The sequence below is a fragment of the Poecilia mexicana genome, unplaced genomic scaffold (genome assembly GCF_051168715.1).
Source record: "Poecilia mexicana isolate PSO_F unplaced genomic scaffold, ASM5116871v1 scaffold_19, whole genome shotgun sequence".
NCBI lineage: Eukaryota > Metazoa > Chordata > Actinopteri > Cyprinodontiformes > Poeciliidae > Poecilia > Poecilia mexicana.
In genome coordinates this window covers 12,263,459-12,280,042 of record NW_028263388.1, presented here as the reverse complement: position 1 = coordinate 12,280,042, position 16,584 = coordinate 12,263,459, and the positions used below count along the sequence as shown (strand labels likewise).

General features: G+C 37.9%; 1 protein-coding gene across 1 annotated transcript in view; it reads right to left on the bottom strand.

The window, feature by feature from the left end:
* The window catches only part of myo1d (myosin 1D), an 86,645-nt gene that overhangs the window by 63,957 nt on the left and 6,104 nt on the right, over positions 1-16,584 (bottom strand). The window contains exons 2-4 of the mRNA XM_088001099.1: positions 2,375-2,583; positions 1,805-1,898; positions 683-848 (exon numbers count right to left, since the gene is read on the bottom strand). Coding sequence (XP_087857225.1) covers positions 683-848; positions 1,805-1,898; positions 2,375-2,583 — 469 coding nt within the window. The remainder of the gene's footprint in view (positions 1-682; positions 849-1,804; positions 1,899-2,374; positions 2,584-16,584) is intronic.

Sequence of the window (16,584 nt, the reverse complement as noted above, 5' to 3'; positions counted from 1 at the left end):
AACAATGGTTTTCCTGTTCATCACTGATGCCAAACATAAAGATAGTCTGGAATGTGTAGAAAAGGATTCAGAGCACAAACCTTAATGTATTTCATAAGCATTTCATGTGAAAGATCATCAAAAAGTATGTATTTGTATTCAGCCTTGGATGTTCTGATGGCCTTAAATAAAATCCAGTGTCACAAACAGGAAGTCACACACAGTGTGTAATGTAGATCTATATCTGTATAGCATACGACCGAACCACACACCATGCAGGGAACACAGTGAACATGTGGAAGAAGCTTCTCTGGTTAAATGAGACCAAATAAAAAAATTAAAAAAAATAAAAAATAAAAATCTGGCCACTTAGTTTTCTAGAAAGCAAACGCATGACACATGGCAGTGGCAGCATCATGCTGTGGGGATACTTTTCTTAAACGTGGACAAGTTTAATGGGAAAATGATGGAGTGGCTGTCTGACTGTCCAAGAACACAAAAGACTTGAAACTGGAGTGATGATTTATCTTCCTCCAGGAGAAGAACCCTAAACAACAAGCCAAAGCTAAAACTGAAAGATTTACATCAACTCAAATTCAGAATGGCTCAGTCAAAGTTCAGACCTAAATCCAATAGACAGGACTTGACATTTGGTCTTAACAAATCTTTTTAGGTATCCCATTTTGATATCCTACCACCCCACCTTCTCCAGTAGGTAGTTGTTGATGTGGCCCCCGATGGGATCTCCTTTGAAGTCAAAGTTGATGTCCATGTATTTGCCAAAGCGGCTGGAGTTGTCATTGCGGTTGGTTTTGGCGTTTCCAAAGGCCTCCAGGACACAGTTGGATTTCAGCAGCATGTTTTTTACTCTGTGAAACGGGAAGGTGGTACGGGGGGCGGGGGGGGATAATGATTCAAACATCATCAGTAACATCTTTATATCGCCAGTGTACAGTGTTCAAAAACACAGCAGTCTAGACCCAAAATGTATGAAACATTGCATCTGTGGTCATCCATCTAACAGCATGGTGTTTACATTACATTGTTCAGAACTGAAATCCTGGAGTCCCACTAACTATCTAGATGTTTCTTTGACATTTACCTCCTACTTAAGCATTGTGGCAAAGCATGTGACCTTTTCATCCTGTGGCTTCAACAGGATTAAGTGATAAAGCAAAAATTCTTCTGTAATGTTTTGGGGAGAACAACCATGAGTTTGGGGTGTTAGCTACTAAAATCTTTGGGTCAGACACCACAACGGACCTTTAGGGTTTCAGTGGAGTCCAATCCTTGATTGTTTGATTGTTATTCTGGCTGCAATAAGGGACCAACAAACCCCCCCCAACATGAAGCTATGCTTCCTCAGTCTATTACCAGCCCGTTGTATTTTCCAATATTTAATCTGCGATGTTTACCTTTCAGCCTCCTTCCTGCGTTTTGTTTGCTTTGCAAAAAGCTCTACTTATCTCCTTTATATCAGTCCAGGTTAATTACACCCTAAAGCATAATTGATTGTTCTGTACTGTGGAGCAATAACATCTTTTAGTGCTTTAAAGGCAAACACCAGCTGCTCAGTTACCTGAGACAATGACAACACCTTGCTGGGCTGTAACTTTATCTGACTATGATGCAAGAGCCTTGATGTAAGGCGGTGAGCATTCCAAGAAGAAGACAACGACTCCTTGAAAACAATGAAAGCAATCTGTTGACTGAAGCCAAATTGATTCCTACTGAATATGTCTGACTGGTTTCCACAACTAAAATCAAAGCAGGAGAGTAATCCAACGGAACAAAAATCCATATTTCCTCCCAAAACTCAGCTCACCTTTCAACTTCCGCCCTCTGATTAGGGTTGGTAATAGCAGCTATGTATTGCATTATGTACTTGCTGGCCTCGGTTTTTCCTGCACCACTTTCCCCTGCAATAAAAAGAAAGAGATAAATATAAAACCATAAAGTATTTCTGGCATTGATGTCCCTGCAGTGGTTTGCATGGCTTGCAAATCGAACAGCGAGTCTTCGAGACTTGTACTGGTGATAATAAACAGTTTCAGCGCAAGTCAGTCCTTTAGTCGCTTTTGGGTTTCTTTTTAGTATTTTTTTATTTTTCTTTTACTTCATTCAGAACAACACATGTTAGTACATCATACTTCTTCTATAAATCTTCCAACCAGTTTAAGATTTAAAGTTTCTCAGTTCCTTCTTTGTCCACAGAGTGGTGCTTTATCCTCCTTATCATTGCTAATGGCCAAACGGAATATTAACCTGAGAAACAGTCAAAAGTTTTACACTAAATGCAAGTAAAACACGACAAATATATTTTAAAGTAACCATGTGAAATTAAAATGAAAAAAAAAAAAAAGTGTTTTTGTGATTCATGAACTTCTCATTGTACCTGAGATGACAATGCAAGTGTCTTTGTTCCTCCTCTTCATGGCTTTGTACGCAGCATCGGCGATGGCGAAGAGGTGTGGCGGCCTCTCGTATAGTTCACGACCTTTGTACTGCTCTATGGTGTCCCGGCTGTAGATGTTCATGGCACGGTATGGATTTACTGACACCACCACCTCACCGATGTAGGTGTAGATCCTCCCCTTCTCAAACCTGAAGGGAAAAAGAAATATTTATACGTTACTTTTGGTATAAAAAAATAAAACTAAATAAATATTTGCTTTAAGCACACAAATAAGGAGCTATGTATCCTTTCTACTTATACATTTAAATAACAGCAATAGCATATAAAGCAGAAATGTTCTTAAAAAAAAGAGCAGCGAAAGGAACACTTCTGACAATGTCAGCATGATGGGCTCTCACGTGTGATCCGTCCTACTTCAGAAATCCAATACAGTAAGTGATCAATGAATCATTAAATAGATTTTATATTTGATTTATTTTTGTTAATTTAACAAGGATTTATTTTAAATACAGACAGGTTAAGGCACGGCCATGTCTTGGCCTATATTCAATGGGACGATTGCTGACTCAAGAAGAAGAGTGCCTACAAAATAAAAATGATAAAAATGTAAATTTGACATTGTGATCTCGAGTCATACGTCCATTTCCTGTTTGATAAATAAGTGCACCAAAATCTAGTCTCAAAGCTAGTTCAAAATTCATTTGAAGAATATTTTTAATACTAAATTATTGCTTTATAGGTGATGAGCTATTCAGAAAGTATGCCCATAATAGATATATAATGGGAGAATTATATTATATATTATAATATTATATATTATGGAGAATCAATATGCTCACATCCTGCCGACGTGCCAGACGTAGATATTTATACACTTTCCTGTCTCACTTTCTGCCTCCATCTGTGTGTGCTCTTCACTCCCAGACTCGTGCAACCTTTCTAGTCCTACATTTCTCCCGACATGAGGCTGCCAGGCTGACTTCCTTCCTGTCCGAGCGCTGCTAGCGTCCCTGCTTCTCTCCACAGAAGAATGGTGCCTTTCTTCACAGCTGCCAAACCTCTGCTGCTGCCTTGCAAAGACGGCCAAGAGATCATTATTTTTAAGACATTCTTAATAGCTCAGTGTAAAGCTTTTGTGACTGAAGAAGTTCCAGACAAACTAAATGGATCATGACTGTTTGTTTCCAAAAAAAAGATGGGCTTTTTTCTTTTTTCATTTTTCCCCGAAAACCAAAATGCTGACTCAAGTACTAAATGAAAAGATGTAGCTCTTTATAGTCTGATGTTGCTGCAATGAGCAGATTTGCCATCGTTCTGGTCCTCAAACATCGAGCTAAATGATCCACATCGCTGTGCATGAGACTGTTAACGGAAGGCCGTGGAGCTAATTAGCTACAGGTTCTTACAACATAAGTCTTGGCTTTTGCAACCGGTTACGTTTATTTTTTCTCCTTTTGGTTTCACACTTTGCTTGATTCTACATTTGAAAACAAAAATAACAAAAACAAGAAGCAACAAACAGGAAACAGGCCGCGTACAGTAAATCAGTAAGATTAGCTCAGATGAGCACATCCTGGTTTTTTGTAGGGTGAAGGTGACACAGGATGCTGGTGTGTCTAGGACAGTGCGGACATACATGCCCATGTAAGGTCTGAGTGCAAAATATAGCTTGTCAGAGTCACAAAGGATGTGTGATTCATTTCAAACCTTTCTTTTTATGATGTTTGGCATCCAGTAACACATTAAATCCTAATCATTATGTCCACGTTTCATCACTTAAAATATAGGGATGGAAATTAAATTGTACACACATTTAATTATTTACTGCTTTCTGAATATTTTATATTACACTATTAACTCACAGGGGTAAGAAAAAAAATGTTGCTTTTCTTTTTTTTTTTAAATCAAAGTAACTAGGTCAAGATTTACATTGTTCTTCAAGATTTTATGGGAGGGTGGAGAGATGGATATTAGACAAACTGATAGATTGATGGATAATGAACAGACTAATAAAGGGACAGATTAATTGCTAATAGAAAAACAGATGTATAAAAAAAGGTAGATGGATAAATCACCAGGAAAAGCATGGATTGATGGAGGTTTTATATATTTTGTTATACTTTCCAGACCTAAAAATAAACTGCTTTGAAGCATCTCTGCATAGAAGCAGTTTAATCCACAATGCTGCAGACGTAACAGGCATTCAGCCTCTTAAATTGAACAGAACACGATTATCTGAAAGTGATGTGTAGAACAATAATCAAGCCTCATTAGGTGTCCAATCCTGTAAACCTGCAGCGGCTCAGACGTGACCTTCAACACAAATTGTATGACGCCGACAAACCTATAAAATATGCACTTGTTTTGAATACATTCAGGGAAATTTGTTCCGTATGAGACAATAAGACGAATACATTTCATATTCTCTATCTCAACACAACTCTGAATTACAATGACAAAGCAACGTGCAAACTCTTCCTCCGTGCTGCAGCAGAAACAGACCCATTGTGCCATTCCTCTGCCCAGGCTGAAGGCTGCTGTGTGCCAGCTCCATTGTTTATGTGTCAAACGGAGGTCTTTGTCTGACAGGGGTCCTCCATCTCCTCCTGTGTGAGCCAACACAATGAGCTGCCCACTTATGCCTTATGCGTAATAGCTTCTGCTGGACTGTGGAGAACGCTTTACATGAGAGGAGGGATGTATCTCAGATCCCAGTGCATAAGTAGAGGAGGTGACCGAGCCTGCTCTCAATGATAAGATGCTTCAGCAGAATATGGAAGATCAGAGTGTTGAAATTATGTGTTCAGAAACATAATAAATGAAAGTAACCACAGGAATATCTCTCTCTCGCTCTCTCTCGCTCTCTCTCGCTCTCTCTCATCAATGGGCTAAAGTGGACTTGTCTTTTGGGAATATTTGATGTTATCAGGTGCCAAGAAAATACATTTAAATCAGCGGTGATCTGCTTTAATAACAGAATTTGTTTCACGTTCTTTTAACTTGGATTTCAGTTGATAGACCAGGATTGTTTTGCTTTAGATTATAAATAGAACAGAACAAATTAACAAAACAAAACAAAAAAACAGATGAACTGAGAAATTTGCTTTTCACCACAACTGCGAGATTTGACAAGTCAGTGAGAAACTGAAAAATCAGAACAGCCACGTTGTGCCATCAACACTTCTGGGTTTTGACTGTAGAAAGTAAAAAAGTCAAAGATAGCCACTTTCAGCATCAGTTAGAGCAGTGTTTCCCAACCTTGGTCCTCAAGGCACACTGTCCTACATGTTTTAGAGGTTTCCCTGCTTTAATGTGCCTGATTCAGCTGATTGCAGTTCAACAAACACCTGTTAATCAGTCATCGACTGAAATCAGCTGGACTGAAGGAAGGAAATACCTAAAACATGCAGGGCAGTGAGCCTTGAGGACCAGGGTTGGGAAACACTGAGTTAGAGCAAGCAGGGAAAGGTAAGCACTAGAGTCTGGTTACAATGAAATGCAAGCTTTACTGTTCCTTTAAAACTGAAAATTGAGAGAAGTCACTTCCAGTTTCCAAATGTTTGGACGGATGCAGCTAAACTTTGCCGACAAGCACAATATGTAAAAAAGAAATGGAGAAGATCCCTGATATGAATGCACTTCCCATTTTATAGTTTTGCATGTTATATATGACGAAACTGCCATTTATCAAGCCTGCTGTATGCTGTTGCAGAAGCAGAAAATTACCTAAATAGTTCATTGTTTCATAACTTTAGAGCCGTCTTAATCAACCTACTTCCAGCTCGAATTTGTTCCACCTTTACAGATAACACATATCAGCAATTAAATGAAACATGAGCAATAAACACAGAGTGTGTGGGCTAATGATTACTGATCCTCACTGAGATGATTATTGCAATCGTATGGAAAAACTTTGTGCAACTGAACTTCAGAGATGGTTATTTTGGTGACTGCTTCATACAATATGTGGGAGAAAAGCAAGAAGTGATTATCTGTGGGAATATTTATGCAACTGGGAGAGTCAGTGTGTCATAGAGGTATCAGTTATTTCACCCAACAGACACGACACACTGGACAAACATTAATCCGTCAGATCTGAGTTTATAAGCATCTGCTGACAAGTGTTTATAACTTTCTTCATTCCTCTGAGAACTAGTTTGGATTGAGAGAACGCACACAAGCAAAGAGGGGAAATTAATCAGGCGAAGGCTTGAAACAGAGCTGGAGATCCATCTGTTGCACTCTGATTAAGGAGGATTTAAATGACACGCAGGCCTGAGCTTAGAAAATCATCAGTCAAAATAATCTCCCAGAATTGCTATTTATAGATACAGGGAAATGAAGCAGATTAAAGGTATTCCATATTTAAAGCCATCTGAAAGGTAAGATTTTGGACCGTGTATAAAGCAGAATTGGCACAGCACGTCCGGCGTTGATCTGGATCCGCTCTCATTTTTCAGTCTGTTCAGCTGGGACTGGAAGTTTCATTAAACTGTCTGACCAGCGATTTCCCTCTCCAAATCCCAGTCAGGAAACACGGGAGGATCAAACAGACAGAGGACAAGGGAGAGGTTGAGAAAGGCATGAAGAGGTGAACCAGAAGGCATGAAGTGATTACGTATAAACCTGAGTCATGCATTTTTTGAATGTCTTCAATGACTAACACACAATAAGACTTTTACTTTTTTTAATCTTATCTATATTTGTGAAAATTAGAGACTCGCCGATCCCGATTTTTCTTTACAAAAACAGAACTTAAAATCTTTTTTTTTTACTCACTACACATGAGGAACAGAGTCACTGACACACAACAACCTAAAACTGAGTTTTGCTAACATAAAATATAGATAAAAACTCAAAAGAGTTGGAAGTTTAAATTCTGATATTTGAACTATTACTAGTTGAGTAGTGCACAACTTGTGCAATGTGCATTCTAGAGAAAGTAAATCACTCCCTTAACTATGGGATTTTTAAAAGAATACAAACATTTTCAAATCAGCGTAATGCATAACAGAAGATCTAAGCTGAAAAGATCAATTTTGCTGTATTTTGTTTATCCATTCTGTTATCTGCTGTAGATTTTGTTCTTTCTTGTTCTCACAGCCTTAATTAACCATACATATCTCCACATCGACATTCCTTTTTAAATAGCTTCGTACGTCTCTGTGCTCCCCGACAACAAGGAATTTCATTATTTTCCACAGTATCTGGGTGAACTATACTCACTCTATGCTGCAGTCTTTGTTTTCCATAAAACCATACCAGAAAGACATTAACAGGCTATCAAACATCTTAGCAATCTATTAAATAGTTCTTCTATTGATTGAGTAACTAAATAAATACAAAAGCATTATGATGCCATGGTCAATATTGAACATTGCTTAATCTTGACGTGGCTGCATAAGGTCGTAACCAGACTTCTTTATTGTTTAAATCTAAAACATTAAATCTAAATGATGGACTGTTTTCTCTTTTTTAACCACTTCCCATGTGCATTCCAGGATTTGCCTCATAAAAACAGAAGCTATGCTAAGATCAAGTTTTAAGCATTTTTTTTAACCTACTGGAGGTTTCACCACCTCAAGCAGTGAAGCAGGCAAACAGCAGAATAGTTCAGCCATTATGACCAGAGAAGTGAAGTCTGGTTGTTAAAAAGTGACTTTTAGAGGTTAACACATAAACTCACACGATGCCTGGTGTTTCTAATCTATCCAGGGAACTCTGTCTGCCCTAAAAATATCAGAAAAACCCAAATACTACCCACACAAGCTGCTGCTCAAGCACGCACGCACGCACACACAGCATGTAAACATACACGTCATGCTCGCCTCAGAATTACAGAGCAGAGCCAAACACAACCACTGTCTCCAAAATTGTTTGGGTGGGTCTCTGTAATGGTTAACTTAGGGAGGAGCAGCAGCGACTTGTAACATTTTCTCACCAACATGGCTCCATCACACCAGAAAAAAAAAAAAAAGTCACCAACAACATCTCACACAGAAGGATGTTTTATTTAACTGTGTGGAGTAGATTTGGTGAGTCAGTATCAGACCTTCAGAAGGCAACAGAATAATGTTATTGTCACAGCACTGCAAAAAGGAGTGGCTCCGTTTTCTTTATTAAAAGGTTTTACTGTGTAATTTGGCTCATAGCAATGTCCCCCAACGGGCCCCAAAAAAACGTCATGTGGTCTGTAGGATCACGAGTGGCTCAAAATTACGGTCCATGGTTATTGTTTTGGGATGTAACCAGTCAAAGCAGATTTGTGGTAAGATACATTCAGCAGGGCGAGGTCTTTTCCAGTCACACAGATAGCCTGCGAAACCTTCAGCTTCTGCTGCGTTTGCAACTCTGATCCAGATGTCCATGACATTTTGTTGACGTTTGCAGTAAGTGAATATGTTCTTTTGTTCGCCAAACTGAATTAACATAGAAATTGCCACCACCAACCTATCCTTTTATTTGATTTAGTTTTTTTTTTTATATATATATTTGAAGAGGTTTAATTGGGGATGTTAGCGTAACGAGACTAATAAGGATTTTTATGAGAAAGGGTTCAATAATCATTAGTTACTTCCAAGTTAAAGTAAAAACTAATTGAAAGATCTCGTACACATTCAAAACCAAATAAGGAACTGAAGTCTAGCTCCGCATAATCCAATACAGATTTCTGTTTTTAAAAGGGATAACTGATGCCAGGCCAACATTTATTGCCAGTAAATTAATCAATGATATAAGTGCCATATCTAAACTGCCCTACATTTCCATTATACAATAAAATCTGTGGCAGAGTTAGCACACGTTATCAGTGTGTGTTCAGGGTCGTTGTAGGAATGGGAATTATAAACTGCAGGGAGATAATCTGTGTCTGTTCCACTTTTATCTCCGAGTTCATCACTGCTTTTGCTGAGTGTAAACATCAGAAATGTTTAGGGTGTGTCCTGACAGCTGTATTGTGGAGAAAAATAATGACTATCCAGAACATTTGCTGCTTCTGCTTCCGTTTATTTCACATATACAGCTCATCTCAAAAGAATCAAAGCTCTATGTTCAAACCAGTGAAGGGTAGGCAGAAAATTAATAGCACATTATATACATACACTACACACAAAGATGTGTTCATCCTCCACAAATGTGTCATTTTTTTTACAAAAACTACATATCTGGATTACCTTAACCAAAACAAGGTTATATTTGGAGTAAGCAACAACTTAATGGAGTAGGTGAAGTCTGAAACGATGGGCATGTATACACCTAAAACCCAATTCTATGTTCTGCTGGGAACTCAACACAGTTTATGTCCTTGGCTTTAGAACAGTCGGACAACAACAGGATGAAAGTAAAAACATATGTAAAGGAACATTTGGAGGAGGAGGAAAACCCCAAATAAAGCTCAGCGTCTGAAGAGGTACGCAGGCTGAGTCAGCTCGAGATGAGTCAAACATCAGTCATTGATCAGATCATGCCATGCACATAAACTGGAACAGCAGTGATATTTGATTTCAGCATACCATCTTCATCTGTTGTTCTGCTAAATATTTTTTTTTTCTCTGAGGTGTTTTCTGTTTATGCTTTATTTCATGGCTTGCTTACATAACAATCCATCAATTATTGTCATTTTTGCCTTCAATTGTGATTTCAAAATGATACTGCAAGGACAAGCAATGATTTATTATGAATCTCTTGTCGAGGGAGAAATGTGTTATTTGGGGAAAATTCTGATTCAAAAGGCAAAAAAAATGGTGATTTTAGAAAACTATGTCATTCAAAACATGACCTCAGGCCTCATTTGCAAATAGTGATTGCTATCTACTGGCCTGGAATGATTATTCAGTAGTCATATCATAAGGAGATAAAAGTATAATTAGAAGGTCCAAACCAAGTATTGAGCACATATAAATGTGCATACTTTTCACTGATGTGATTAAAACATCAGTTTTTAGCTATTTTTAGCAAGTCTGTGACTTGCTAAAAATTGAAACTCTGGAAACCACTTCTTTTCACTTGTCTAGTATATAAAGTGTGACAGAGGCTTTCATCATGGTCTGCAGCCACCCAACATCTGGGCTCTGCATTAGGGGATTTTCTGCTTCTTTGTAAAGCCTGCTTAGTAAACAGCAGCTCCCTCGCTGTGCGTAGGAGGAGAGGCCCATCGACACATATCCCATGCCACAAAATCAGATTTTAGCTATTACTTCCAAGTCCAGAACCAGCCATCAAAAAGACTGCATTAAAAAAAAAAGTAGTCATCCCCCTTCAACGTCAACCACAAATATTGGCATCTTGTGTGACACAACAACAAAAAATGGTGCATGACTACAAGAAAACTGAGAAGGAAAATGAGTTTGCATAAGGACATTCTCTCTGATGAACTCATGGAAACTTTTGATTTATTAATACTATCTGTGCTATCTACACTGATCATAACGCTAAATTTAAAAATACACTGCAACTTCAACTCTGTTCCTGATCTAAATGATGACGTGACTTCCTACTTACAAGAGGAAGGCACGAAAAATAAAATAAGATGAAAACAAAAGTTGCTTGTATCTTATAGTGTAAAACAATATAAAAAATGTTCAGTGTTGCAAAGCAATACAAGATTTTGATTTCTTCCACTTAAAATAAAATATACTATTGACGTGTGCATAGACAATACAATTTAAGAAGCCAGCTACACATCTTGAAAATTAACTTATTTTTTACCAGCTTTCATCACCATACAAAAGTGAGTTTCCTGACACCTAAAGTTAAAGCTTTGTCAAAATCCTTCTACATCACCATACAGGAAGTTCCCGTTAGGCTTGCAGATCTAGATGTTTTTGGAAGAAATGAGAGCCAGGTCAGGTGCTCGACGCTTCATACGGTTGAAAGCAGTTTTCCACCACACCCTTTAAAAACAGGATGAAACAGGGCAGAAAGTGGCACTGAAGTTGAAGTGAAATACACCCTAAAAATGAGTAACAGGATGGATTTAGAGAAACGGAAACAGAAGATAATAAGCAGGGATCTAATGGAGGACTAGGAAAAAAAAGCTGACAAATAATTAGATACATCAGTAAAAGGTTGGTAACAAAAGAGCTACAACTATGACAAATTCTGCATTTATTTTACAACTTTAATTTTATACAAGGCATCAGAAAACTTATACGATGTTGGCAGAGGAGGATTTCATATTTGTCTGAACAAGGACTGCAACTAATATTATTTGTGGATATTGTTGCATTCAAAATTAATGGCTCATTTTTTCCCCCCCCCCCATTTACCTAAATAAAAAATTTGTGCATTTTAGGATTTACTGAAAGGAAATATTATAAACAACCTTATATGAATTAAATGGACAATAACGTATCCCTTTTTATTATAAATGGATAAGCAACAATTATCCTAACTGCTGTGGGTATAAAATACTATGAGACAATTACAGTCGTGATACTGTTGTGATTAACATTGAATATTTTGATTTTGATACATAGACAGATTCAAACACCAGAAAAGTAAGCAGTAATTTTCAAGAGGTTGTCGCACAGAACATTATAGCTTTTTGATGTCCTAGACACACCAACCTTTCAGGCACTTTGTTCTTCTATTTTCCATCATACCCAATATTATACATTGTAAACCAAAGCAAAATGTGTCACTACCTTATTTCATCATGCAGAAGTATTAGTGTCTGTACAAAGACTTTCTGGAAATACCATGATGAACAAATGTATAATCCAAACTCCAAAGTACAACTATATCACTTTTAGGTGTAAGAAAGAAAAATATGCACTTTTAATTTAACCGAGGCTTGGAAATGCAAAAAAAAAAAAAAAAAAAAAGGCACACAATGCAACCAGAAGCCCGTCAAAGATTAAACAAAGTGCACTTAATGCTCAAGTGCATTCCAGCCCATTGTCTGAGCAGCCTGTGTCCCTCTGATGCTGTAAAGTAATGAGACGTGCAGGCTGCAAAAGTGAGTAAGCTGCTCTACCCCCACTGTGGATCGGGACACTGCAGCTCCAGCAGGTGGACTGGACAACAATACAGTTCTGAAGGAAGCTGGAAACGTCAGAGCGGGACAGGACACGTTCAACGTGCAGACAGAAACAGCACACGGTCTTTAATCTACAAAGAGACCGAGATCTGAAAAATCAGTGTCGCACCAATAGATTTAGGAAACTGCGGGCGGAGGTGCTTTACAACAACGGTTAAACAGGGTGGTTTAATCGTGGTGTACTGTTGCAGGAAGAGGATGAGGCCACTTGTTAAATCATGAGCCAGACAGTTTACATGCGAGGCCTGACAGATTTAAATCCCCATCAGGGGATTCTTGGTGATGGACTTTATTTCTAAGGAATGCATGATTAAATAAGGCGGTTTGAATTGGAATTGTATTTATTAGAGAAGATTAAAACCCTACAGGATAGATTTGCACTACCTCCATGTGAGCAATAAACTCCACCATCCTTCTCAAAGAGTAAGGAGATCTTTGAACATTACATTAAGAGTAAAACAATCTTCTTTGAACTCTGCCCCCATTCCTTTTGAGACCTTCTAAAATAAGGTAGTCTTTTAGAAGGTGCCCTAAAAGTTAAACTTGCATTTTTAAAAGCTGATATTATGCAATTAAGCATAAAAACTAAGAAATTGGATTATCTTAATTGCTGTATGAAACTAAAAATATGCAGTCACCAACAACAGTTCTTTACATGCACATTGTTAGAGCTCAGGGTTTAGGGGTGTAAGATTTAAAGCAGAAATGAGAATAATCATAGCTACCACTTATATTACAGAGCATGCACCATTTATTTCTCCATTTTCTATGTTGGAAAATCAGTATCAGTTAAGCGCAAAACAATGATTTTTATTTTAGATAGGGCTGTCTTGTATTTGAATTGCTCTTGTAAATGAATTGACAAAGTTAAAAAAGAAAAAATATAAATATATTTTAGAAAAACATCTATAGAGAGACTGCTAAATTTAAATTCTAAATATGAACACCAGAGAGCTGCTGTGGGTTATTCAAAGTTCTCCAAACCTGTCATGCCACAGCTTTGTTGATAAATGCAAAACAAGTAATAGTTTAAATAGATCATGAATTCAGGTTAGACACACACACGCAGTGCCAGTCAGAAGTTTGCGTACATTCATCATGACCATGAAGGTCAATAATCTTTTGTTTTAATTATGTGCTTAAACCTTTTATGGTTTTGGTATGTAACAAACGTCTTATGAATTTGTAAGAATCGAGAATCTACTGACAAACACCTGTTTTTTTTGTTTTGTTGTTTTTAAAAAGACCCCTTCCTTTTGTACTCACATGGGCTAGCTTCATACCTTTTACGGTTAGCTGAGACAGTGCTGGAGCTGTGTGCCCACAGATATAAATAGAATGTTTGGAGGAGTCAAGAGGAGGTTTTCAGATCTACAATGTTAGATATAATGATGGCTGGATTATGCTGAGAGTTTGTTTTGGTTCTAGTGTTACTGCTACATTGCACCAAGTGGGTGGATTGACAAAGAACTAGATATTTAAAACTATAATGCATGGAAATTGAAATATAAAAGCCTACCAAACACTGCAGGCCAGCAATAATGTAATGAGGGTTGGGACTTAATATATTCTGAAGCCCTAAATCCTCCGACACTCAAAAAATGGATGGAAATAATAATTAAAAGCCCAGAATGAATACGGCATTTGTGCCCATGATGAGTGTAAGTAAAAGAAAAAGAAAACACCATAAAGTTCTTTATTGAACCGAACCAACTTTTTTCAGAAGAGTGGCTTAAGCAAAAGTCCATGCAGCATCTTTGGACTCTTCCACAACCTTTAATTAAGGTCAACAAGCATCCTGTACGGTCAACCAATGACAGCAACAGATTGAGACAAACATAATAATTTTTATACCATCCTGGTTTTTTAAAGAGGATTAACTTTTGAAAGAATCGAACAATAAAATGGATTCCCTCCCCACAATTTTACATGTTATCTTAGTAAGCTAAAACGTTCCTGGTCACAAATTAAATATATGGATTAAAAGGATTTATATATATATAAAAAAAAAGAAAACAAGCAGTAGTCAAGAAACTATGACACAGAGGTGACAAAAGAAGACTACAAATGGGTTTTGAAAGCCTGTATTAAAGGCCTCCTCCTGACCCCGTCTGCCAACTCCTTCAGTCCACAAATGAGACGTCTCTGAGGGCTGGTGAACCCATTTCAGAGGGGGAAAATAAGCTACACAGGCTCAGCCCTGTTTATGCAGCAATGGTAATGTGTTTCAGATTACAGCTGGTTGGGTTGTATGTAAATTCCTGTGGTGAGACTGGACTTTTCAGTGCTGGATTGCAGGGGAGCAAGCATTTCTCAGAGAGCCTTCTATGAATCTAGCCAGCTTCAGGAGAGCCTCTCATCCTTCAGTGTTAGCAGTGAGACCACTAGCAGTGAGAGACACTGGGGGAAGCAGTAAAAGATTATGTTGGTAAATCTAAAAGAGGTCATACGCTCCTGGAACCAAGAGGTTACTTTCACAGAAGTTACCAACCACTCAGAATCAACTCTAGATCCACTATCTTCATGTTTATGACAGTAATTAGACCTCGTACTTTATTGCTGCGGATTTTGAACAGAATACAGAGTAACTGAGAGAACAGTCTCTATCTTAGAAATCGTCTATAAATATTCTCCTCCAGTCAGTGACCACTGCGAAGAAAAAGAACCGTAATAAGCAGGTTGGGAATAAATATTCTTAGAGGCATCTGCTGCGTATGTGTTGCAGGGAGCAAGCACTTTGGTGTATTGTGCATGGGATAACAAATGCATAAAGAGAAACTCAGAAAAAAAAAGAGCTAGCTCAATATCTTACAAGATGTCAACACTTGTAATATAAAAAAGGGTTCTAAACCGGAACAACGGCTCATTTATTGATCTGTATCCGTCAAAGAAGAAGGAGACCTTTAACCCAATCTCCAGGACAATCCTTATTTTACAAGTCTGCCTCGAACCCTTTGTTTACTTTGCGAGATAAAGAGGCAGCACAGTCTCATTATGCACTACACTTATAGTTTCCCTGCAGGGTAAAGAAGAGAATTCCTGCTTTTTTAACACCCACATGAAAGCAATTTGTTGGTTCATTTTAAAGTTAAATCAAGGAGCTACTAGAAACAGAGAGCAAACATTAATTTGGTTAAGTCAGAACTGTGATTTATTCAAATTATATGAGAAGTAAAATCAATGCTAGTGCTAAAACGCACTGTTGTGCCAAACTGTACAAAACAATTATAGACAAGTCGGAGAGAGGCTGCAGGAAACAATGAAGGGAATGGAAATGCCAGCTTTCCTGCTCTGCTCCGTATTAGCCAAGGCATCCTGGTCAAAGTCTCTTAACTCCTTGTAGATGAGTACAAGGGTCAAATCACTCAGAGTCCTTCAGTAGCTACATTAAAAACCTGAAGGCAACAGCTTTTAGAGTCGCCCACTGGGGGTGGAAATAACATAAACACCATCCAAAGTTTATAGAGCAAAGAATGTATTGCCTCAGGTTGAAAATAATTTAACAAGCAGAGCTGAAACCACATCAGTGCAATTTAGGAACACTAATTTCTACCCATTGGGATCCTTATTACTGAGATCAAAACAAAGCTTTGCAGTTTTGCTTCTTTTAACGTTTTTAGCACGAGTGAAAAACATACCAAACATATTAGAATCTCAAATTTTGGAAAGGCTGCTACTTTGGAAAAAGAAAAGTCCTACCATATTAATTTAAGGAAAACATGCAGCAGTTTTATTTTTCCACTGGGCTGCAGGAATCAGACTAAACAATGCTGCCTTATAAAGACATTTCAGATGTCGGGCATAATGTCAGATCTCCAGGACGCTGAGAACATTTACTTAATGCTGTTATTCTTTCAAGTTTTATTTAATCACTTTCTTGTTTTGGTCTTTTTTCCAAATTTAGCAGGTGGTAAAGGTTATTTTCCAAAGTTTTAAATTGTACAAAGAGGTTTAGTTTGAATTTTGTTTCTCACAGACCAGGGTTTCCCCCAGTGTATTATAAGCCTGGGCCCGCCATGCTTTACTAGCCCCGCCGCCAGGCTAAGCGTTGCTTGTTTACGTTTCTAGGAAAATAAAATAAAAAAAAAAATAAACTTTTTTTTAAGCCAGGCTGCAAGCGGCTGTTTATCATGCAGAGCCGGTCCAAGGC